The sequence below is a fragment of the Oncorhynchus gorbuscha genome, linkage group LG18 (genome assembly GCF_021184085.1).
Source record: "Oncorhynchus gorbuscha isolate QuinsamMale2020 ecotype Even-year linkage group LG18, OgorEven_v1.0, whole genome shotgun sequence".
NCBI classification, from domain to species: domain Eukaryota; kingdom Metazoa; phylum Chordata; class Actinopteri; order Salmoniformes; family Salmonidae; genus Oncorhynchus; species Oncorhynchus gorbuscha.
The window spans coordinates 20162553-20186381 of record NC_060190.1 but is presented as its reverse complement, the minus strand read 5'-3'; the positions used below and the strand labels follow the sequence as shown (position 1 = coordinate 20186381).

Sequence of the window (23829 nt, the reverse complement as noted above, 5' to 3'; positions counted from 1 at the left end):
CTACTGACATTTTCAGTTAATTAGGCCCTTATACCCATTTTGGATACCCAAATGGTCAAAACCATCTCCAAACTCTCTCAAATTCACCGCTCAAACATAAGTAGGTTATATGGGCCTAGTAAACAGTGAATAACTTAAATTCGAAAACCAAATAAACAATTAATTAATTGTGGGATCTCTCGAAATAGGTTAGTGGTCATTTGTCTCCATCTGCTCTGAGCACTTGTAACGCCAGGGTAGGACAATATTGAGAATAAAAAAAGCATATATTATTATTATTATATTATTATTATTATACACCAAGGACTAACCAAACGACTGGTTATTTTATTTCGCATTTTATTTTGTACAGTTGGGTTATATTCTACTTCTCATTAGCCTACTATGGGGCCATCGTTGCAAACGTAGAGTTGTTTATATTTGCATAACGTTTAAGTCAAAAGTAGCCTACGTTGAAATGCTGAAAAGCTTTGTAGACGCTTCTGTTAATAAAGGCTTTAACTAAGAGCATCTGGTTCTATATTGGCTTTACAAAACGCATCCAAGGTATCCAAAACAGACGTAGCCTATATTATGTGTAATAAATTGTAACATCTTATATTCTTCTTGTAGCCTATTCGTCTACGGAGTGTGACTGTAAACAACTCCATTTTCACCGGCGCACGCAGAGCCGCAGTTTGGCTTCATATAACCAAGTGCGTAAAGGTCCTTCCGCTAGACAAATTAGTTCCTTCTGATTTTGAATATTCAATTGCTGCTTGTCTGAACAGATACAAGCCGTGAATTACACTAAAACCAACACATATCAGACTCTGGAACAGGCTTGAAAAATATTGTTGTATATATCTGCGTTAAACCGTATTATACAAAACAATGTGGAGTAATACTGGACTGTGGCACAGTGTCACAGCTGCGTAGCTGTGGGAGTTATTGAAAAAGACAGGCTGTGAAAAAATATACATTGCATGTTTTTTTTTAGGTATTCTCCTAAGGAGAACCCACAAAGATACGTAAAAATGCCTGGAATGATGGATAAAGGGTCGGAGTATCTAGGAAAGGGACGCTCAAACGGAACAAAAAACCCTTCAAATGCATCGAATGGACATTTTTCTGATGAGAGTGGCAGTGACGACGAGCACGGTATAGCCTCGAACAACCCGTCTGCATGTAACACTGTACATGTATTATTTTGAACGCGAAAAACAAAACAAAAAATGCTCTATTAATGTTTTATACATATTTTTCCTTATTGCAGATGTCGGAATGCGTGTGGGGTCCGATTATCAAGCCAATATACCCGAATTTGATCATGGTAAGGTTATGCTTGATCTACCTGACTGTATTCTGGTGGTAGCCTCGGTATAGGTTATAACATTATATTTACATTCATCTTCTTACTTTACAACCCATAGTCAGTAATCTTATATTTCAGAATTCAGCCAGATGTGTGGAGAATTTTTGGCCCATTAAAATATGTTTGGTTTATAGAAGCGTTTTGAAACACATTTCTATTCCGAGGCTATACTTGCCCACCGTAGGCTACTATTGGTTTCCTTCAACTGAATTGGCTTTTTGTTGCTATCTCAACAATATTTTAACAACAGTAAAGCAGCATCTTTAGTCCTGCATGTATTGCTTTAATTAGGCAGTTAAAATTGCATTAAATATCACTATATGAAAATGATGTGTTTTAAAAAAAATGATGTATTATATATTTTTCTGTAGGTTCTACCAAATACAGTGATAAAGATAGTGGGGGAATGTTGGTGTGGTCTCCATATCATACCATTGTCGACCCAAAATGTAAGTCAGTTTGGTTTTCACAAGCATCTTATTTCTAAAGACAACCAAAAGTTGATTTTACAAAACATATTTACAAGTAGTTTAATTAAACTATGATTTTTCCCCACAGTGGATGAATATATTGCCATTGCAAAAGAGAAGCATGGATATAATGTTGAGCAGGTATGTCTGCTTTTTAGGATTATTAGGCAAGTTACATAGGGCCACATTTACTAAGCTTTTTCACCAATGCAGAGAATCCATCTTATTTTTCAAAAACATATGAACAACTTTCAACAGAATTCCCAACACTATTGAAGCATGTTCCCAATTTAAACATTCATATTACATTTTCCAAGCCCCCCGGACAGGCCTAAAATTTACATCGGTGTGAAAGCTCAGTAAATTTGACCCACAATGTATTAATAAACTACCAAGGCACACTTAAAAATAACATATTTTGAATGTCATTTAGGGGAATACCTACTCTATCTATTCTAGTTCTGTTGCTTAAGCATTTCTGGCTCAGTGAAGCCCCATAGACCTGCCTGGTGTCCATTCTCAGTGGATTCCACTCGTTGCTGTCCCCCACAGGCATTGGGCATGCTGTTCTGGCACAAGCACAACATTGAAAAATCCCTAGCAGACCTTCCCAACTTCACCCCCTTCCCCGACGAGTGGACCGTGGAGGATAAGGTTCTGTTTGAACAAGCCTTCAGCTTCCATGGAAAAAGCTTCCACAGGATTCAACAAATGGTAACATACATATATTAATATACAGTAGCTTTTATCTTTTACTTTGATGTCTGTCTGTATACTGTTCATACAAACATACACAAGTAGTCTGGATGAATATTGCAGTTGACTTTAAGGTCATTTACGCTTGAGCCAACATCCGCATTCACCTTGAATACAATCTCTGCAAACGTTGGGGTGATTGCCTTTAAAAGGCGCATTGTCAACAGTGCAGTGCGCTTGTCACCTTTGATTGAATCCCGGCTTTAATGTAAGTATAAACAGTCAATTGGCACAATTTTCTCATCTGTTGTAGTTACCAGACAAATCCATATCCAGCCTTGTGAAGTATTACTACTCCTGGAAGAAGACCCGGTCCAGAACCAGCCTGATGGACCGCCAGGCCAGAAAGCTGGCAAACCGAAATGCCCAAGATGAAAGGTAAGACTTGTATCTCGCCTTACTACTGTCTCTGAAATTCCAAGTGGTCGGAGTCCAATAATGATTGGCTTTTCTTGACATTAGTGATGAAGAAATGGAGGAGGCCAACCCCATCGAAGCAAACGATAGTGATTATGACCCCACCAAGGAGACGAAAAAAGAGGTACGTTATCGAAACTTTAGAATTTAAACTGATGGAATGGCAGTTGGGATATATCAAAAAGTATTAGCGGATACGCTTTTAATCAGTGACCAGCATTCACTTACAATGAGTAGTAGAGTAGACAGACGCCAAAGAAAATAGGGAAATAAAATGCAAGGTGTTTTGATGTGAGGGGAAGGTTAGTGTTACGACATAAAGTAGACAAACACACTATCCAGGATACACTTCCACACTCCATCCCCCAGGGGGCAGCAGAAACCTTGTCCTGCTTGATAAGCACATCAGGTGCTGCCAATTAGGGTGATCATCAGTCAGTGTCCCAGCTTGAAAGCTGTGAGGCTGCTAGTTGGTTTGGTGGCCATGAGGCCTTTCGTTTAGTTTTAAATCATTAGTTTAGTCATGCTTGTCTGTGGTTTCCTTTTTGTATTCATTTATTTCCGTCACCATCTGGACAAATAATAATCCACCACGAGGTCAAGAGAGACAGAGTCAGCCCTTAGACCATGGTAAGATTGCCATCTCCCTGGGCACATGTGCATCCAACACCGTCCTCAAACACTGATTTCTCACAAATGCACACATTCAGGCTACAGACCATGTAACTAGGCCTAGGACCACTAGATAAAGCGAGTGTAACTATATCTGTAAGCTAGTTACTGGGTTAGTAACAAAGGTCATACTTAAAAGGTACAGTAAGCGATGCATAAAGTAAACCGCAACATAGGGCGTTGATTTCGGCAACAACTAAGAGTGTTTGAAGCACGAGGCTAAACTTGTACATAGTTTTGGTTCCATAGCTATCACGTTGTAGCAGTGGGAAGCGCACCCATGCATTAGAGTCCTGCATCGGGTTGGATATCAAATCAAACTTTATTTGTCACATACGACGAATACAACAAGTGCAGACCTTACCGTGAAATGCGTACTTACAAGCCCTGAACCAACAGTGCAGTTCAAGAAGAGTTAAGAAAATATCTACCAAATAAACTAAAGTAAAAAATAATCAAAAGTAACACAATAACATAACAGTAACAAGGCTATATACAGAGGATACCGGTACTGAGTCAGTGAGCGGAGATACAGGTTAGAGGTCATTTGTACATGTAAGTAGGGGAGAAGTGACTATTTATAGATGATAAACAGCGAGTAGCAGCGGTGTACAAAACAATGTAATAGTCAGGTGGCCATTTGATTAATTGTTCAGCAGTCTTAAGGCTTGGGGGTAGAAGCTGTTAAGGAGCTGTTTGGTCCTAGACTTCATGCTCCGGTACCAATTGCCGTGCGATAGCAGAAAAAACAGTCTATGACTTGGGTGACTGGAATCTCTGATAATTTTATGGGTTTCCCCTGACACCGCCTATTATATAGGTCCTGGATTGCAGGAAGCTTGGCCCCAGTGATATACTGGGCCGTTCACACTACCCTCTGTAGTGCTTTATAGTCAAATGCCGAGCAGCTGCCATACCAGGCGGTGATGCAACCAGTCAGAATGTTCACGATGGTGCAGCTGTGGAACTTTTTAGTGATCTGGGGGCCCATGCATTATCTTTTCAGTCTCCTGAGGGGGAAAAGGTTTTGTCGTGCCCTCTTCACAACTGTCTTGGTGTGTTTGGACCATGATAGTTCATTGGTGATGTGGATACCAAGGAACTTGGACTCTCGGCCCGCCCCATTACAGTCCCGTTGATGGGAGCCTGTTCGGCCCCGCCTTTTCCTTTAGTCCACGATCAGCTCCTTTGTCTTGCTCACATTGAGGAGGAGGTTGTTGTCCTGGCACCACACTGCCAGATCTGGATATAGGCTGTCTCATCGTTGTCGGTGATCAGGCCTACCACTGCTGTGTCATCAGCAAACTTAATGATGGCGCTGGAGTCGTGTTTGGCCACGCAGTTGTGGGTGAACCGGGAGTACAGGAGGGGACTAAGTACACACCCCTGAGGGGCCCCAGCGTCACTGGGCAGCTCGCATATGGGTTTCCCTTTGTAGTTCGTAATAGTTTTCAAGCCCTGCCACATCTGACAAGCGTCAGAGCCGGTGTATTAGGATTCAGTCTCAATCCTGTATTGACACTTTGCTTGTTTGATGGTTCGTCTGAGGGCATAGCGGGATTTCTTATAGGCATCCAGATTAGTGTCCCGCTCCTTGAAAGCGGCTGCTCTACCCATTAGTTCAGTGCGGATGTTGCCTGTAATCCATGGCTTCTGGTTGGGTCACTGTGAGGAAGACGTCGTCATTGCACTTATTGATGAAGCCGATGACTGAGATGGTATGCCATTGGATGAATCCCAGAACATATTCCAGTCTGTGCTAGCAAAACAGTCCTGTAGTGTAGCATCCGCGTCATCTGACCACTTCCATATTGAGCGAGTCACTGGTACTTCCTGCTTTAATTTGAGCTTGTAAGCAGGAATCAGGAGGATATAATTATGGTCAGATTTGCCAAATGGAGGGCAGGGGAGAGCTTTGTATGCATCTATGTGTGTGGAGTAAAGGTGGTCTAGAGTTTTTTTTCTGGTTGCACATGTGACATGTGACCCACTGTTGACAACAAAAAAGTCGGCTGGCAGATGTAATGAAAAGTCTTTCAACCCGTGGGTAGGATCGCTGTTCAGATCAATTATATTGCAGGTCAAACGTTTTATTTCAAGATTTCTTTTACAAACCCAGGAGCTTGTTGAATTGTTGCGAATTCCATTATGTGAGCAGTGAGCCAGACAGCCGAGGGTTGCAGCAACACAGCGAGAGTGGAGCAGGGAACTGTCCATTATTTGTGTGGCGTTGAAACGTTCCTAATTTGTTCACATGCGGAGATTACGTTTCCTTCAACAATACGTTGCCAGGTTTATTTTCCCTGACTCCTAGCTCACATAAAAATGGCTAACGTAACAGGAGATGGGGAAAGAAAGGTTATGATGGTGGATTACAACATCATGGAAACAGGTGCTCCGTGAATGAAATCCGGTTTTGTAAGTCATTGTGGATGAGGAGGACAACGACCCAGTAGATGGATACACAGCATGCAAAAGTGTAAGCAGGTATTTTTTTAATGATAATTCAGTTATTTAGCAATGAATTATTACATTAATTCAGGCTTTTGTTCATTTAGACCATATGCAGGCTACATAAACCTACTAAATAAATGTAGCCTATTTTTGCAGCCTGTAGCTTACTCAATTCTGGGAATTGTTTCAATTAAACTATTTGATTATCTAAACAATATTGAATGTAAAGGTATTATTTTTTACGTTGCCTATAGGCTTTAATTAGGTAAGAAGGCTAATTAGAAGGCTTTTTTTCAAAGCTATTTCAATTGTCAATGTGCGCTGCATCTCATTATGAATATAAGATAAGCCTATCGTTCTTAATTCATGGCATGGTTTCCTTTTATCCAAATGTTGAATAGACATGCAGACAAATTATTTCATTCAGGGAAGGGAAAAAAACCTAATACTCTGGTCATAATTTTTGTAAAATATATGGATGTTATTTGGGGGGTCACAGATCAGCTCTTGGAACAATTTCTATGCTGGTGGTTCGTGTTGCGGAGAAAATATCTGGTGGGGCTCGGAATTGATGTGGCGGGCGGGTTCGGGTCCAAAACATGTAGCTGTGCAGGACTCTACCATGCACATGTGCAGATACTCTAGTACTCTGAGAGCAAAGTCTTGCACTGCACTCATCAGAATATCAGTGGTGCTGCGCGTGGTAACGTCATATCGCTGAGTCTGCTGTTCATGCTCCCAGGGGATTTTTCATGGATGCCTGATAAAGACCTAAGGGTCAAAACGTATCAATATAATCACCTGGGGGCATGAACAGCAGTGTGCAGCGTTTCGTTTTTATTGTACCTCTTAAAACATGCTCCCAGGTGCCATATGTCCTAACAATGACACAATTGATGTTACTAACATTATGACAGCTAATAGAAAATGTACCCGCGCCTATCCAGAGCCACACGGAGCCCCAGCCCCTGAGCTCCTCCAAGATTGGGCTCGGCCGACGGGAGCACCTGACGCTCATGCACCGGCACCACTCGCAGCGTTCCAAGTGCCGGCCGCCCAAAGGCATGTACCTGACCCAGGAGGATGTGGTGGCAGTGTCGTGCAGCTCCAGCGCTGCCAACACCGTCCTTAGGCAGCTGGACATGGAGCTGGTGGGCCTCAAAAGACAGGTGAGCGTTGGGGATTCTGGTTTGTCTCAATGCAGGGAAACCTGGGTCCTCAAGGTGCTTGAGTTGAGGCTTTTTCACAGTACATTTTAGTCATTTAGCAGACGCTCTTATCCAGAGTGACTTATAGGAGCAATTAAGGTCCTCTTAATCGCTAGGCTATACATATATATATTTTTTTCTTCTTCTTTTGGACAGACCTACTCATTCAAGGGTTTTTCTTTATTTTTACAATTTTCTACATTGTAGAGTAATAGTAAACACATATGGAATCATGTAGTAACATCTAAATAAAATATATTTTATATTTGAGATTCTTCAAAGTAGCCACACTTTACCTTGATGACAGCTTTGCACACTATTGGCATTCTCTCAACCAGCTTCATGAGGAATGCTTTTCCAACAGTCTTGAAGGAGTTCCCACATATGCTGAGCACTTGTTGGCTGCTTTTCCTTCACACTGCGGTCCAACTTATCCCAAACCATCTCAATTGGGTTGAGGTTGGTTGATTGTGGAGGCCATCTGATGCAGCACTCCATCACTCTCCTTGGTCAAATTGTCCTTACACAGCCTGTAGGTGTGTTTTGGGTCATTCTCCTGTTGAATAACAAATGAGCGCAAATGAGATGGGATGGCGAAACGCTGCAGAATGATGTAGTAGCCATGCTGGTTAAGTGTGCCTTGAATTCTAAATACATCACTGACAGTGTCACCAGCATAGCATAGGAATCACACATGCAGAGATCATATGTTCACCTACTCTGCGTCTCACAAAGACACTGCGGTTGGAACCCAAAATCTCAAATTTGTACAAAAAATTACAGATAACCACCGGTATAATGTCCAATGCTCATGTTTCTTGGCCCAAACAAGTCTCTTCTTGTTATTTTTGTCCTTCAGTAGTGGTTTCTTTGCAGAAATTTGATCATGAAGGCCTGATTCTCACACAATCTCCTCTGTTGAAGTTGAGATGTCTGTTACTTGAACTGTGTGAAGCATTTATTTGGGCTGCAATATTTGCGGCTGGTAACTCTAATGAACTTATCCTCTGCAGCAGAGGTATCTCTGGGTCTTCCTTTCCTGTGGCGGTCCTGATGAGAGCCAGTTTCTTCATAGCGCTTGATGGTTTTGTGACTGCACTTGAAGAAACTTTCAAAGTTCTTGAAATGTTCTGGATTGACTGACCTTCATGTCTTAAACTAAGGATGGACTGTCATTTCTCTTTGCTTATTTGAGCTGTTCTTGCCAAAATATGGACTTGGTCTTTTACATTTACATTTTACATTTAAGTCATTTAGCAGACGCTCTTATCCAGAGCGACTTACAAATTGGTGCATTCACCTTTTACCAAATAGAGCTATCTTCTGTATTCTGTCGTCAAGGCAAAGGGTCGCTACTTCGAAGAATTTCAAATATGAACATGTTTTGAGTTTAACACTTTTTTGTTTACTGCATGTTTCCATATGTGTTATTTAATGGTTTTGATGTCTTCACTATTCAACACCCCCCTGCACAAAGCGAGGTCCATACAGAAATGGTTTGTCAAGATCTGTGTGGAATAACTCTTTTTTTTAAATTTAACTAGTCAAGTCAGTTAAGAACAAATTCTTATTTACAATGACAGCCTACCAGGGAACAGTGGGTTAACTGCCTTGTTCAGGGGCAGAACGACAGATTTGTACCTTGTCAGCTCTGGGATTTCGATCCAGCAACCTTACCTTACTGGCCCAATTGCTCTAACCACTAGGCTACCTTCCATCCAAATTGACTGGCATACAGAGCCCATCGAACATCTTTAGGATGAGTTGGAATACCGACTGCATGCCAGGCCAACATCAGTGCCCGACCTCATGCTCTTGTGGCTGAATGGAAGGAAGTCCCCGCAGAAATGTTCCAACATCTAGTGGAAAGCCGTCCCAGACGAGTGGAGGCTGTTATAACAGAAAAGGGGGACCAACTCCATATTAATGCCCATGATTTTGGAATAAGATGTTCGACAAGAATGTGTCCACATACTTTTGATTCTTGTAGTGTATCAGCACTATTTAGTGCATTGTGTTCTAAGCATATGTACGGTGCATTCAAAAAGGATTCACACCCCTTGCCTTTTTTCCATATTTTGTGTTTCAAGGTGTAATTTTAAGTGGATTTGTAATTTGTTTTGTCAATGATTCACACACATACTCGTGTCAAAGTGGAATAAAGTTTTTTTGTTAAATTCTAACAATTTTGAATACATGTATTCAACCCCCTGAGTCAATACATGTTAATCACCTTTGGCAGTGATTTAAAGCTGTCTCTTTCTGGGTCCAAGAACTTTGCACACCTACAGTAGATTGCACATTATTTTATTAATTCTTGCCATAGATTTAAGCCAATTTAAGTAAACTAACTATACCACTCAGGATATTTCAATGTCATCTTGGTATATATACTCCAGTATATATACTGTCATCTTGGTATATATACTCCAGTATATATACTGTCATCTTGGTATATATACTCCAGTATATATACTGTCATCTAGGTATATATACTCCAGTATATATACTGTCATCTTGGTATATATACTCCAGCGTATATTTGGCCTTGTGTTTTCCCCCCCCCCCCCCCCCCCAGATGACAACCATAACCAAAACATGATGCAGCCACCACCATGGTTGAAAATATGAAGTGTGGCCTCCCGGGTGTGCCACCAGAGACTCTGGGTTTGAGCCCAGGCTCTGTTGCAGCCGGCCGCGACTGGGAGGCCCATGGGGCGGCGTACAATTGGCCTAGCTTCGTCCAGGTTAGGGAGGGTTTGGCTGGTAGGGATATTCTTGTCTCATCGCGCACTAGCGACTCCTGTGGCGGGCCGGGCGCAGTGCACGCTGACCAGGTCGCTAGGTGTACGGTGTTTCCTCCGACACATTGGTGCGGCTGGCTTCCGGGTTGGATGCGCGCTGTGTTAAAAAGGAGTGCGGCTAGGTTGGGTTGTGTTTCGGAGGACGCATGGCTCTCGACCTTCGCCTCTCCCGAGTCCGTACGGGAGTTGTAGCGATGAGACAAGACAGTAACGACTAACGATTGGATACCACGAAATTGGGGAGAAGAAAAAAAATAATAATACAAAAATTAAATATGAAGTGTGGTACTCAGTGATGTGTTGGATTTGCCCCAAACATAGCACTTTTATATTCAGGACTAAGTTAATTTGCCATTTTTATTTCTGTTTTACTTTAATGACTAATGCAAACAGGATGCATGTTTTGGAGAATAAATTCTTTACACGCTTCCTTCTCACTCTGACATTTAGGTTAGTATTGTGGAGTAACTACAATGTTGTTGATCCATCTTCAGTTTTCTCCTATCACAGCCATTTAAACACTGTTTTAAAGTCACAATTGGCCCCATGGTGAAATCATTCCTAAATTGAGTTAGGAAGGACGTTTGCATCTTTGTAGTGACTGAGTGTATTAATACACCATCCAAAGTGTAATTAATAACTTAACCATGCTCAAAAGGATATTCAAGGTTTACTTTTTATTTGTATTTATTTTATGTACCAATAGGTGACCTTCGCGAGGCATTGGAAAACCTTTCTGGTCTTTGTGGTTGAATCTTTGTTGGAAATTTACTGCTCGACTGAACGACTTTACAGATAATTGTATATGTGTGGGGGGGGGGGTACTGTCGTGGAAATTCAGTACTGAGAGAGACTTGGTAATTTCTTCATACGATCATCTTCATTTAATATCGATAAATTATTGCAATAATAAAACAGTCGACCCAACAGTCTTGACTGTTAGGCTGAGAGCCTCCCCTTCACAGACAATGCACAGTTTATATAGCGGATACCCAGAATGCTTGGTTCCACCCCTCCCATATACAGTGCCTTGCGAAAGTATTCGGCCCCCTTAAACTTTGCGACCTTTTACCACATTTCAGGCTTCAAACATAAAGATATAAAACTGTATTTTTTTGTGAAGAATCAACAACAAGTGGGACACAATCATGAAGTGGAACGACATTTATTGGATATTTCAAACTTTTTAACAAATCAAAAACTGAAAAATTGGGCGTGCAAAATTATTCAGCCCCTTTACTTTCAGTGCAGCAAACTCAAGTCTCCGTATAAATGCACCTGCACTGTGATAGTCTCAGAGGTCCGATAAAAGCGCAGAGAGCATCATGAAGAACAAGGAACACACCAGTCAGGTCCAAGATACTGTTGTGAAGAAGTTTAAAGACGGATTTGGATACAAAAAAGATTTCCCAAGCTTTAAACATCCCAAGGAGCACTGTGCAAGCGATAATATTGAAATGGAAGGAGTATCAGACCACTGCAAATCTACCAAGACCTGGCCGTCCCTCTAAACTTTCAGCTCATACAAGGAGAAGACTGATCAGAGATGCAGCCAAGAGGCCCATGATCACTCTGGATGAACTGCAGATATCTACAGCTGAGGTGGGAGACTCTGTCCATAGGACAACAATCAGTCGTATATTGCACAAATCTGGTCTTTATGGAAGAGTGGCAAGAGGAAACCCATTTCTTAAAGATATCCATAAAAAGTGTTGTTTAAAGTTTGCCACAAGCCACCTGGGAGACACACCAAACACGTGGAAGAAGGTGCTCTGGTCAGATGAAACCAAAATTGAACTTTTTGGCAACAATGCAAAACGTTATGTTTGGCGTAAAAGCAACACAGCTCATCACCCTGAACACACCATCCCCACTGTCAAACCTGGTGGTGGCAGCATCATGGTTTGGGCCTGCTTTTCTTCAGCAGGGACAGGGAAGATGGTTAAAATTGATGGGAAGATGGATGGAGCCAAATACAGGACCATTCTGGAAGAAAACCTGATGGAGTCTGCGAAAGACCTGAGACTGGGACGGAGATTTGTCTTCCAGCGAGACAATGATCCAAAACATAAAGCAAAATCAACAATGGAATGGTTCAAAAATAAACATATCCAGGTGTTAGAATGGCCAAGTCAAAGTCCAGACCTGAATCCAATCGAGAATCTGTGGAAAGAACTGAAAACTGCTGTTCACAAATGCTCTCCATCCAAACTCACTGAGCTCAAGCTGTTTTGCAAGGAGGAATGGGAAAAAATGTCAGTCTCTCGATGTGCAAAACTGATAGAGACATACCCCAAGCGACTTACAGCTGTAATCGCAGCAAAAGGTGGCGCTACAAAGTATTAACTTAAGGGGGCTGAATAATTTTGCATGCCCAATTTTTCAGTTTTTGATTTGTTAAAAAAGTTTGAAATGTCCAATAAATGTCGTTCCACTCCATGATTGTGTCCCACTTGTTGTTGATTCTTCACAAACAAATACAGTTTTATATATTTATGTTTGAAGCCTGAAATGTGGCAAAAGGTCGCAAAGTTCAAGGGGGCCGAATACTTTTGCACGGCACTGTAGATTGTGGGGCACCATAAGCCACTTTGGGTTCTTCCGCCTCTGGTGCTTTCTCTCAGATGCCAGGATAATTAGGAATAGGGAGGCCTTTAGCCTGGAGGAACAGAACATCTCTAACTCGGTGACACACACCACATCTTATCTATGGAATGCCAGCAGTAGGTTTTTACCGAGTCATCACTTAATCAGTTGCCAGCCCCAGCTTCAAACAACTCCTCTCAGTTCACTACAGTATTAGTTAAGTAAATAATTGCGGAATATCCAACAATCAGGTAAATATGTAATTTTTCTATCCCAGTACAGAGATGAGGTAGTCATTCAAAAAACATGTTCAACACTTATTGCACAAAGGGATTCCATGCAACTTATTATGTCACTTGTTAAGCACATTTTTACTCCTGAACTTATTTAGGCTTGCCATATAAGGGGTGGAATACTTGGACCCAAGACAGTTCAACATTTTTTCAATAATTTGTAAACATTTCCAAAAACATAATTCTGCTTTGACATTATGGGGTATTGTGTGTTGGCCAGTGACAAATATATCTCAATTTGAATCCATTTTAAATTCAGGCTGTAACACAACACAATGTGGGATGTGAGTACTTTCTGATGGCATTATGAATTTATCCCACAGGTTCAAAATGCAAAGCAACTGAACAGTGGTCTGAAACACAGGATGGAAGCGGGCATTGATGACTTCAGGCTGCCGGAGGTATGTGCCAAATGGTTTTAGATTTCAGTGAGAAAGGGACCTAGCAATGTGACATAAGTGGTCATAATTTGTCATGACATTCACATCACTAAGACCATACAAATGAAGTGCTACCAAAGAGATGGAAGTCATTAGTTATGGATGTTTCTTTATTATGGTTGCTTATATGAAGTGAGTGACCTGTTGACTTGACATGTATTGCCACTTAGCTTCTACACTGAACAAAAATATAAACCCAACATGTCAACTGTTGGTCCCATGTTTCATGAGCTAATATAAAAGTTCCCAGAAATTGTTCACGAAAAGCTTCTTTCTCTCAAATGGTGTGCACAAGTTTGTTTATATCCCTGTTAGTTATCATTTCTCCTTTGCCAAGATAATCCATCCACCTGACATGTGTGTGGCATATCAAGAAGCTTATTAAACATGATTATTACACAGGTGCACCTTGTGCTGGGGACAAACGGTGCAGTTGTCACAAAACACAATGCCATAGGTGTCTCAAGTTGAGAGTGTGCAGTTGGCATGCTGACTGCAGAAATGTCCGCCAGAGCTGTTGCCTGGTAATTTAATGTTAATTTCTGTACCATAAGCGGCCTCCAACGTTGTTTTATAGAATTTGACATTAAGTCCAACCAGCCTCAACCGCGGACTTGTGTAACCACACCAGGTCAGGACCGTCACATCCGGCTTCTTCACCTACGAAAATGTCTGAGACCAGCCACCCGGACAGCTGATGAAACTCGTCATCCACACCAGGGTCTTGACCTGACTGCAGTTTGGCATCGTAACTGACTTCAGTGGGGAAATGCTCACCTTCGATTGCGACTGGAACTCTGAAGTGTGCTCTTCACGGATGAATCCCAGTTTCAACTGTACCGGGCAGATGGCAGACAGCATATTTGGCGTCATGTGAGCTTTTTTTCTGATGTCAACGTTGTGAACAGTGCCCCATGGTGGGGGGGGGGGGGGTTATGGTAAGGACAGGCATAAGCTACGGACATTTGCATTTTATCTGTGGCCATTTGAATGCACAGAGATACCGTGAAGAGGCCCATTGTCTTGCCATTCATGCACCACTATCACCTCATGTTTCAGAATAATGCACGGAAAGATGTCAAAGATCTGTAAACAATTCCTGGAAGCTGAAAATGTCCCAGTTCTTCCATGAACTGCATACTCACCAGATATGTCACCCATGACAGCGTGTTCCAGTTCCGCACAGCCATCGAAGAGGAGTGGGACAACATTCCACAGGCCACAATCAACAGTCTGATCAACTATATGTGGAGATGTCGCGCTGCATGAGGCAAATGGTGGTCACAAGATACTGACTGCTTTTCTGATCCAAGCCCCTACTTTCTTTTGAAGATATCTGAGACCAACAGATATCTGTATTCCCAGTCATGTGAAATTCACAGATTAGGCCCTAATTCATTAATTGAAATGTCCTGATTTCCTTAGGAACTGTAACTCAGTAAAATCTTTGAAATTCTGACATTTATGTTTTTGTTCAGTGTATAACATCAGGTGTTCTTTGTCTGTTCTAGTGCAGCCAAAAAGTTAATGCTCGCTGGACAACAGATGAACAGCTTCTGGCAGTTCAAGGTAAACCTGCGTTCTTTGTGGGTTTGTAGTCAGCTCATGTTCTTGTCCATGGCCCGCCAGTCTGTTTACCTTGTGCAATTTCAGAATATTTGTTGTTTCAACAGGTGTCCGGAAGTACGGGAAAGACTTCCAGGCCATTGCCGACGTTATCGGTAATAAGACGGTAGGGCAGGTAAAGAACTTCTTTGTGAACTACCGCCGCCGGTTTAACCTGGAGGAGGTGCTGCAGGAGTGGGAGGCGGAGCAGGGAACTGGCACCCCCAACGGTGACACTACCACCTCTGGCGAGGAGGGGAAGAACAGCTCCAACACCCCTTCTGGGAAGAGTATGGACGAAGAGGAGGAGGAGGTGGTGGAGCGTTCCTTTATTCCCTTAAAACCAAAAAAATTAACCTTCCCATTAACCCCTTCTGTGATTTCGTTATAGTTAGCTATGGGAGTTGGCCTCCCACAAGCCCCCTCTGCATGCAGGTTTTTACTCCAACAAAAATCTCTTAACACTGCAGTTTCATAAACATTCCTTCATAAAGGTGTCTTAACATTATAATTATTACAATGTTAGTTGCATCTGGACATTCCAACCCTGGGGGGGCAATATATATGCAAAAAAAACGACATTTCCAATACGCATGTCTATAATACACACAATTTATAATTCTACAAATTTACCATTGACTTGATAACTTGAAGAAATATCTGAATGTGGTTGATGTCAACGAATGGTCTTTTACTACTTGCATGACGTGTAGCTTTAGGTATTATTTAACATATCATAAGCAGTTGTAGATGACCCTGCTATACAGTATTGAAAATAATGTAATACTAATATATTTTAAACGAATACACTACATGACCAAAAGTATGGACAAATACTCGTTGATCATCTCATTCCAAAATCATAGGCATTGATATGGAGTTAGTCCCCCCTTTGCTGCTATAACAGCCTCCACTTTTCTGGGAAGGCTTTCCACTAGATGTTGGAACATTCGGGGATTTGCTTCCATTCAGTCAAAAGAGCATTATTGAGGTCGGGCTCTGATGTTGGGCAATTAGGCATGGCTCACATTTGGCATTTCAATTCATCCCAAAGGTGTTCAATGGGGATGAGGTTAGGGCTCTGTGCAGGCCAGTCAAGTTCTTCCACACCGATCTCGACAAACCATTTCTGTATGGACCTCGCTTTGTGCACGGGGGCATTATCATGCTGAAACAGGAAAGGGCCTTCCCCAAACTGTTGCTACAAAGTTGGAAGCACAGAATCTTGTAGAATGTCATTGTATGTTGTAGCGTTAAGATTTCCCTTCACTGGAACTAAGAGGCTTAGTCCGACCCATGAAAAACAGCCCCAGACCATTATTCCTCCTCCATGGCTGTGTGCTCCATTTTATACACCTGTCGGCAATGGTGTGGCTGAAATAGCCAAATCAACTCATTTGAAGGGGTGTCCACATGGTTTTGTTTAGATAGTGTATATGCCTTTATGGCTACGTTGTCAATTAGCTAAGTAGGAAACACAATAGAACAGGTGCCAGGCTTATTTTCATAACCTGATATCCGTTATGACTGCTAATGACATTTGTTAAACTGATCTTAAATCTGGTATTCCAACATGGCATTCAATGTCAAGACCAGTCAAGTGGCTATCCCTCCTCTTGGATAGCTACTGTACTTTTCCCACATTTTGTTAGGTTACAGCCTTATTGTAAAATCAATTAAATTGTTTTTCCCCCTTCAATCTACACACAATACACCATAATGACAAATCAAAAACAGGTTTAGGAATGTTTGCTAATTTATAAAAAATTAAAAACATCACATTTACATAAGTATTCAGACCCTTTACTCAGTACTTTGTTGAAGCACCTTTGGCAGCAATTACAGCCTTAAGTCTTATTGGGTATGACGCTACAAGCTTGGCACACCTGTATTTGTGGAGTTTCTCCCATTGTTCTCTGCAGATCCTCTCAAGCTGGGTTGGATGGGGAGCATTGCTGCTCAGCTATTTTCAGGTCTCTCCAGAGATGTTCGATCGGGTTCAAGTCCGGGCTCTGGCTGGGCCACTCAAGGACATCCAGAGACTTGTCCCGAAGCCACTCCTGAATTGTCTTGGCTGTGTGCTTGGGTTTTTGTCCTGTTGGAAGGGGAAACTTCATCCCAGACTAAGGTCCTGGGTGCTCTGGAGCAGGTTTTCATCAAGGATCTCTCTGTGCTTTGCTCCGTTCATCTTTCCCTCGATCCTGACTAGTTTCCCATTCCTTGGTGCTGGGAGGAATGATGCTGCCTGATGCTGCCACCATGCTTCACCGTAGGCATGGTGCCAGGTTTCCTCCAGACGTGACGCTTGGCATTCAGGCCAAAAAGTTTCATCTTGGTTTCATCAGACCAGAGAATCTCGTTTCTCATGGTCTGAGAGTCCTCTAGGTGCCTTTTTGGCAAACTCTGAAGAGGCTGTCATGTACCTTTTACTGAGGAGTGGCTTCCGACTAGCAACTCTACCACGAAGGCCTGATTTGTGAAGTGCTGCAGAGATGGTTGTCCTTCTGGAAGATACTCCCATCTCCACAGAGGAACTCTGAAGCTCTGTCAGAAGCTTCTGTCAGAGTGAACATGGGGTTCTTGGTCAGGTCACCTCCCTGACCAAGGCCCTTCCCCCACAATTGCTCAGCTGGTGGCCAGCTCTAGGAAGAGTCTTGGTGGTTCTAAACATCTTTCATTTAAGAATGATGAGGCCACTGTGTTCTTAGGGACCTTCAATGCTGCAGAAATGTTTGTGTACCCTTCCCCAGATCTGTGCTTAGACACAATCCTGTCATCGGAGCTCTACGGACAATTCTTTCGACCTCATGGCTTGGTTTTTCCTCTGACATGCACTGTCAACTGTAGGACCTTATATATGTGCGTAGATAGATGAGGGGGGGGGTATTTAATCCATTTTAGAATAAGGCTGTAACGTAACACTAGAGCTGTATTCGAATACCCATACTAACATACTGTATACTACATACTTAATGAGCATATACTACATACTATTAGTTTTTTAGTATACTGTAAACGAACCGTATGCTTTCAGTTGAGCGTAGTAGCTCTTCACCTGTCTACCTGAAGTTCATGCTTTTACTATGCAACTTCTTGCTAGCCTAACAAATTACGAGTCAGACATTTTACGACTTTGGGTGTGTTCTTAAATTGAATATGGAGTGCCAGAGTGCACTCGTAAATTTAGAGCGTTGTCAGATTGTCCGTTTCTATAAATTCAGAGTGTTTTGCTCTTGAAGCACACACTGGTCTCTCGGGCCGAGGAGTAGGGTTGATTTGAGCGTTTTGACCTTACAACGGCAGTCAGGCACCCAAGCTAACGTTGGCTAGCTTGTAAATAAATGTTTTTTTCTTAACTGACTTGCCTAGTTAAATTAAGTTTAAAATAAAACAATTGCTTGCTAGCCACTTCCAGACACAAATGAGACCACTCTGACCATTTTACTCAAATCATATTGTATTTGTCACATGCGCCGAATACCACAGGTTTCACCTTACCGTGAAATGCTTACTAACAAGTCCTTAACCAACAATGCTTTAAGAAATTAAGAAAGAAATACAAATAAATATTAAGTAAAAAATAGAAAAAGTAGAAAATAAAAGTAACAATTTAAACAACAGCAGTAAAATAACAAGCGAGGCGATATACAGGGGTACCAGTACAGAGTCAATGTGGAGGCTATATACAGGGGGTACCAGTACAGAGTCAATGTGGAGGCTATATACAGGGGATACCAGTACAGAGTCAATGTGGAGGCTATATACAGGGGGTACCAGTACAGAGTCAATGTGGAGGCTATATACAGGGGGTACCAGTACAGAGTCAATGTGGAGGCTATATACAGGGGGTACCAGTACAGAGTCAATGTGGAGGCTATATACAGGGGGTACCAGTACAGAGTCAATGTGGAGGCTATATACAGGGGTACCAGTACAGAGTCAATGTGGAGGCTATATACAGGGGTACCAGTACAGAGTCAATGTGGAGGCTATATACAGGGGGTACCAGTACAGAGTCAATGTGGAGGCTATATACAGGGGGTACCAGTACAGAGTCAATGTGGAGGCTATATACAGGGGGTACCAGTACAGAGTCAATGTGGAGGCTATATACAGGGGTACCAGTACAGAGTCAATGTGGATGCTATATACAGGGGGTACCAGTACAGAGTCAATGTGGAGGCTATATACAGGGTACCAGTACAGAGTCAATGTGGAGGCTATATACAGGGGGTACCAGTACAGAGTCAATGTGGAGGTTATATACAGGGGGTATCAGTACAGAGTCAATGTGGAGGCTATATACAGGGGGTACCAGTACAGAGTCAATGTGGAGGCTATATACAGGGGGTACCAGTACAGAGTCAATGTGGAGGCTATATACAGGGGGTACCAGTACAGAGTCAATGTGGAGGCTATATACAGGGGGTACCAGTACAGAGTCAATGTGGAGGTTATATACAGGGGGTACCAGTACAGAGTCAATGTGGAGGTTATATACAGGGGGTACCAGTACAGAGTCAATGTGGAGGTTATATACAGGGGGTACCAGTACAGAGTCAATGTGGAGGCTATATACAGGGGGTACCAGTACAGAGTCAATGTGGAGGTTATATACAAGGGGTACCAGTACAGAGTCAATGTGGAGGTTATATACAGGGGGTACCAGTACAGAGTCAATGTGGAGGTTATATACAGGGGGTACCAGTACAGAGTCAATGTGGAGGCTATATACAGGGGGTACCAGTACAGAGTCAATGTGGAGGCTATATACAGGGGGTACCAGTACAGAGTCAATGTGGAGGTTATATACAGGGGGTACCAGTACAGAGTCAATGTGGAGGCTATATACAGGGGGTACCAGTACAGAGTCAATGTGGAGGCTATATACAGGGGGTACCAGTACAGAGTCAATGTGGAGGCTATATACAGGGGGTACCAGTACAGAGTCAATGTGGAGGCTATATACAGGGGGTACCAGTACAGAGTCAATGTGGAGGCTATATACAGGGGGTACCAGTACAGAGTCAATGTGGAGGCTATATACAGGGGGTACCAGTACAGAGTCAATGTGGAGGCTATATACAGGGGGTACCAGTACAGAGTCAATGTGGAGGCTATATACAGGGGGTACCAGTACAGAGTCAATGTGGAGGCTATATACAGGGGGTACCAGTACAGAGTCAATGTGCGGGGGCACCGGTTAGTTGAGGTAATATGTACATGTAGGTAGAATTCTTAGGGCCTTCCTCTGACACCGCCTGATATAGAGGTCCTAGATGGCAGGAAGCTTGGCCCCAGTGATGTACTGGGCCGTATGCACTACCCTTGCAGTCGGAGGCCGAGCAGTTGCCATACCAGGCGGCGATGCGACCAATCAGGATGCTCTCGATGGTGCAGCTGTAGAACCTTTTGAGAATCCGAGGACCCATGCCAAATCTTTTCCGTCTCATGTAGGGGAATCAGCTTTGTCGTGCCCTCTTCACGACTGTCTTGGTGTGCTTGGACCATGATAACTTGTTGGTGATGTGGACACCAAGGAACTTGAAGCTCTCAAGCTGTTCCACTATAGCCCCATCGTGCTTTGTCCTCATTTTCCACAAACATCTCCTTTGTCTTGATCACGTTGAGGGAGAAGTTGTTGTCCTGGCACCACACGACCAGGTCTCTGACCTCCTCCCTATTGGCTGTCTCATTGTTGTTGGTGATCAGGCCTACCACAGTTGTGTCATTGGCAAACTAGCATGTTATCCAGAGCATTGGTGAATAACTGTGCTGCCGGTTAACAATTTAATTGCGCTTTTTTGCCAACGTTTACTGACATTGGCCATATTCAATGGGTGTTGAGCGCTCGTAAATTCATTATTCTGCGCTCTGGTACACTCAGACGAGAGTGCCCTGAAAATAGAGTAGATAGCCAGAGCGAATTTACGAAAGCACCCGAATGGCCAGCTAAGCATGACGGGAATAATCAAGTCATTAGACGTTGGGTAATTATAGTTAGATAGCCTAAAGTTAATATGCTGGCAAGTATGATGTATAAGTAGCCAACTAACATTAGGTAGCTACCTAACAACATACTGTTGTAATGATAAGCTATGTGGTTCGTAAGGACAGAGTAGCTAACAAATTGTCAGACAATATAAAGGGTAAGGTAACTTATTTGAAAAGTCATTACTTTATTACATTGCTCAACATTTTCTTATCATTTGTCATAATTAGTTAAAGCAGTGAATTTTTATCCTCTATCGTTGTACTTCGACTGCATATTTTCTGCCATTTCCTTCAAAAATGGAAACGATGTGCCTTCTTTCCTGAAGAATTGCATTATGGGCCCTAAAGTACGGAAATAGCATCCTCTTCATATTTTGTGTATACTTCATATTTTGGCGAATTTAGTACGACATCCGGCAACTTTTGGCATACTAACTATACCCATACTATGACCAATAAGCATACTATATACTCTATTCACGTCACAAATAGTGCGGTTAGTATGAGTATTCGAACACAGCTAATTTGTAAAAAGTCAAGGGGTCTGAATACTTTCCGAATGCACTGTATGCTGTAATGTATTGCCCATCTGCGTTTTGGTCTGAAATCCCAACTCACGCCTCTCTCTTCCAGGGCCAGGTGACCCCCTCGTCAGGCCCTTCTCCCGCTGCCACTTCCTCTTCAACTTTCCAAACCCTGGTGACATCGTCGGCAACTTCGCTCAACCAGCCGCCCCCGCTCCTACGGCCCTCTCTGCCAGCCACCCCGGCCCTCCACAGGCAGCCGCCCCCTCTCCAGCAGCAGGCCCGCTTCCTACAGCCCCGGCCCGCGCTCAACCAGCCCCCCCCACTCATCCGGCCATCCAACCCCCACCCCCGCGCCTCAATCCCCGGCCGCTTGCTCCGACCTCAGCCCCCACCTCCACAGGGTGCCCAGGTTCCAGCCAGCCGCCCCCCACCCTGGTGGGCATCCCATCGGAGACGCCGTCCTCCTCGCTGCACTAAGTGTGTGCTGTGCAATGGCGAAGGAAGACAACGGAAAAGTCGGTGGTCGTTTTTTTTTTTTACTTGGTCGTTTTGTTTCCTTGTATTTTTCTTGACAATGATCCGTTGTGTTCCTGAAAGTTGTCAATCGTTGGTTGTTTATGAGCAGATTATGTATATTAATGAGAAACGTAAAGCCGTTGTGAAGTTTTTAAAGTCTATGTATATTAGGTTAGGTCTTAGTTTTATTTATTTGAAATCACATAGTTTTTTTTATTCACTCATCTTTGGATGGACTTGCTTAGATGTTATGTATTGGTGATGTTAAAGATTTACTAGAAGCATTGGTCCTGTTTCAAAGTGTTCTTGGCTTCAGGTTAATGTATATTTTACAAACTGGCAAAATTTGCAAGTGGTCTATTAACAAGGTATATTGAAGACACTATAATGGACAATACACACAACTAGTGAACAGGTGGCGTTGCCATATTTCAGTTCAATTGTTTGATTTGCTGTAATGCATATTTGTTCTTTGAGCGAATATAGACTTATCTTTTATATAAGCATTATTTATTTTTCTACTCGGTGCTATGGACTCTAGACTGATTTTTGCCTATGTCCAGTATAATAATAACCATTGTGTAAGTGCTCTTACGCTTCTAGGCCAACTGTATTTACGTGATTGAATTGATCTAAACTGGAAGAAACTGATTGAAAAAAAATGATGAACCGGTTAATAAAATGAATTTGTTTAATGTAATATTAAGCTACGAGGATGTCAATGTCAGTGAATCGATTGTTGTAGTCAGTGACCCACATTTTCAGGAATTTGATATGTTTCAATGATTTTCATTTAAGATATATTGAAGAACAAAATGTTTGACTTCTGTACAGTTGTGTGTAATTTGTGTGCTTAATTTTAAACTGTCAAGATCATACCTAAAACGACGCTTTTTGATTTTGTTTTAACGGTCGCCCATCAGTAATTCCCAGTGTAAGATGAGGCATAGTATCTAACATATCCATTCAAATAATTTTAACATTTTGTTCTCTCTGTCCAGTTATGATCATTCGTTTTGTTCACGTTTTGGAGTTAATTAGTGCCGCTTCATGTTCAGGGGTTGAAAGATTCTGTAAAACTTCCGAAAATGTATACAGTCGAAGTCGGAAGTTTACATACACCTTAGCCAAATACATTTAAACTCAGTTTTTCACAATTCCTGACATTTAATCCAAGTAAAATGTCTCTGTTTTAGGTCAGTTAGGATCACCACATTATTTGAAGAATGTGAAATGTCAGAATAATAGTAGAGAGAATGATTTATTTCAGATTTGATTTCTTTCATCACATTCCCAGTGGGTCAGAAGTTTACATACACTTAATTAGTGTTTGGTAGCATTGCCTTTAAATTGTTTAACTTGGGTCAAACATGTTGTGTAGCCTTCCACAAGCTTCCCACAATTAGTTGGGTGAATTCTGGCCCATTCCTCCTGACAGAGCTGGTGTAACTGAGTCAGGTTTGTAGGCCTCCTTGCTCGCACATGTTTTTTCAGTTCTGCCCACAAATGTTCTATAGGACTGAGGTCAGGGCTTTGTGATGGCCACTCCAATACCTTGACTTTGTTGTCCTGAATCCATTTTGCCCCATGCTTGGGGTCATTGTCCAAGACCCATTTGTGACCAAGCTTTAACTTCCTGACTGATGTCTTGAGATGTTGCTTCAATATATCCACATAATTTTCCTTTCTCATGATGCCATATATTTTGAAGTGCACCAGTCCCTCCTGCAGCA

General features: G+C 42.4%; 1 protein-coding gene across 1 annotated transcript; it reads left to right on the top strand.

Annotated features, from left to right (window-relative positions):
* Positions 1 to 876: 876 nt before the first annotated feature.
* Positions 877 to 22197, top strand: LOC124003458 (REST corepressor 3-like). The gene is given in 13 exon segments (XM_046311733.1): positions 877 to 1140; positions 1256 to 1312; positions 1726 to 1803; positions 1913 to 1965; positions 2377 to 2538; positions 2834 to 2958; positions 3043 to 3121; positions 7071 to 7292; positions 13338 to 13415; positions 14966 to 15023; positions 15128 to 15372; positions 21687 to 21921; positions 21924 to 22197. Coding segments are annotated over 13 exon segments (1701 nt in total). The 5' UTR covers positions 877 to 965; the 3' UTR covers positions 22058 to 22197.
* Positions 22198 to 23829: the final 1632 nt, after the last annotated feature.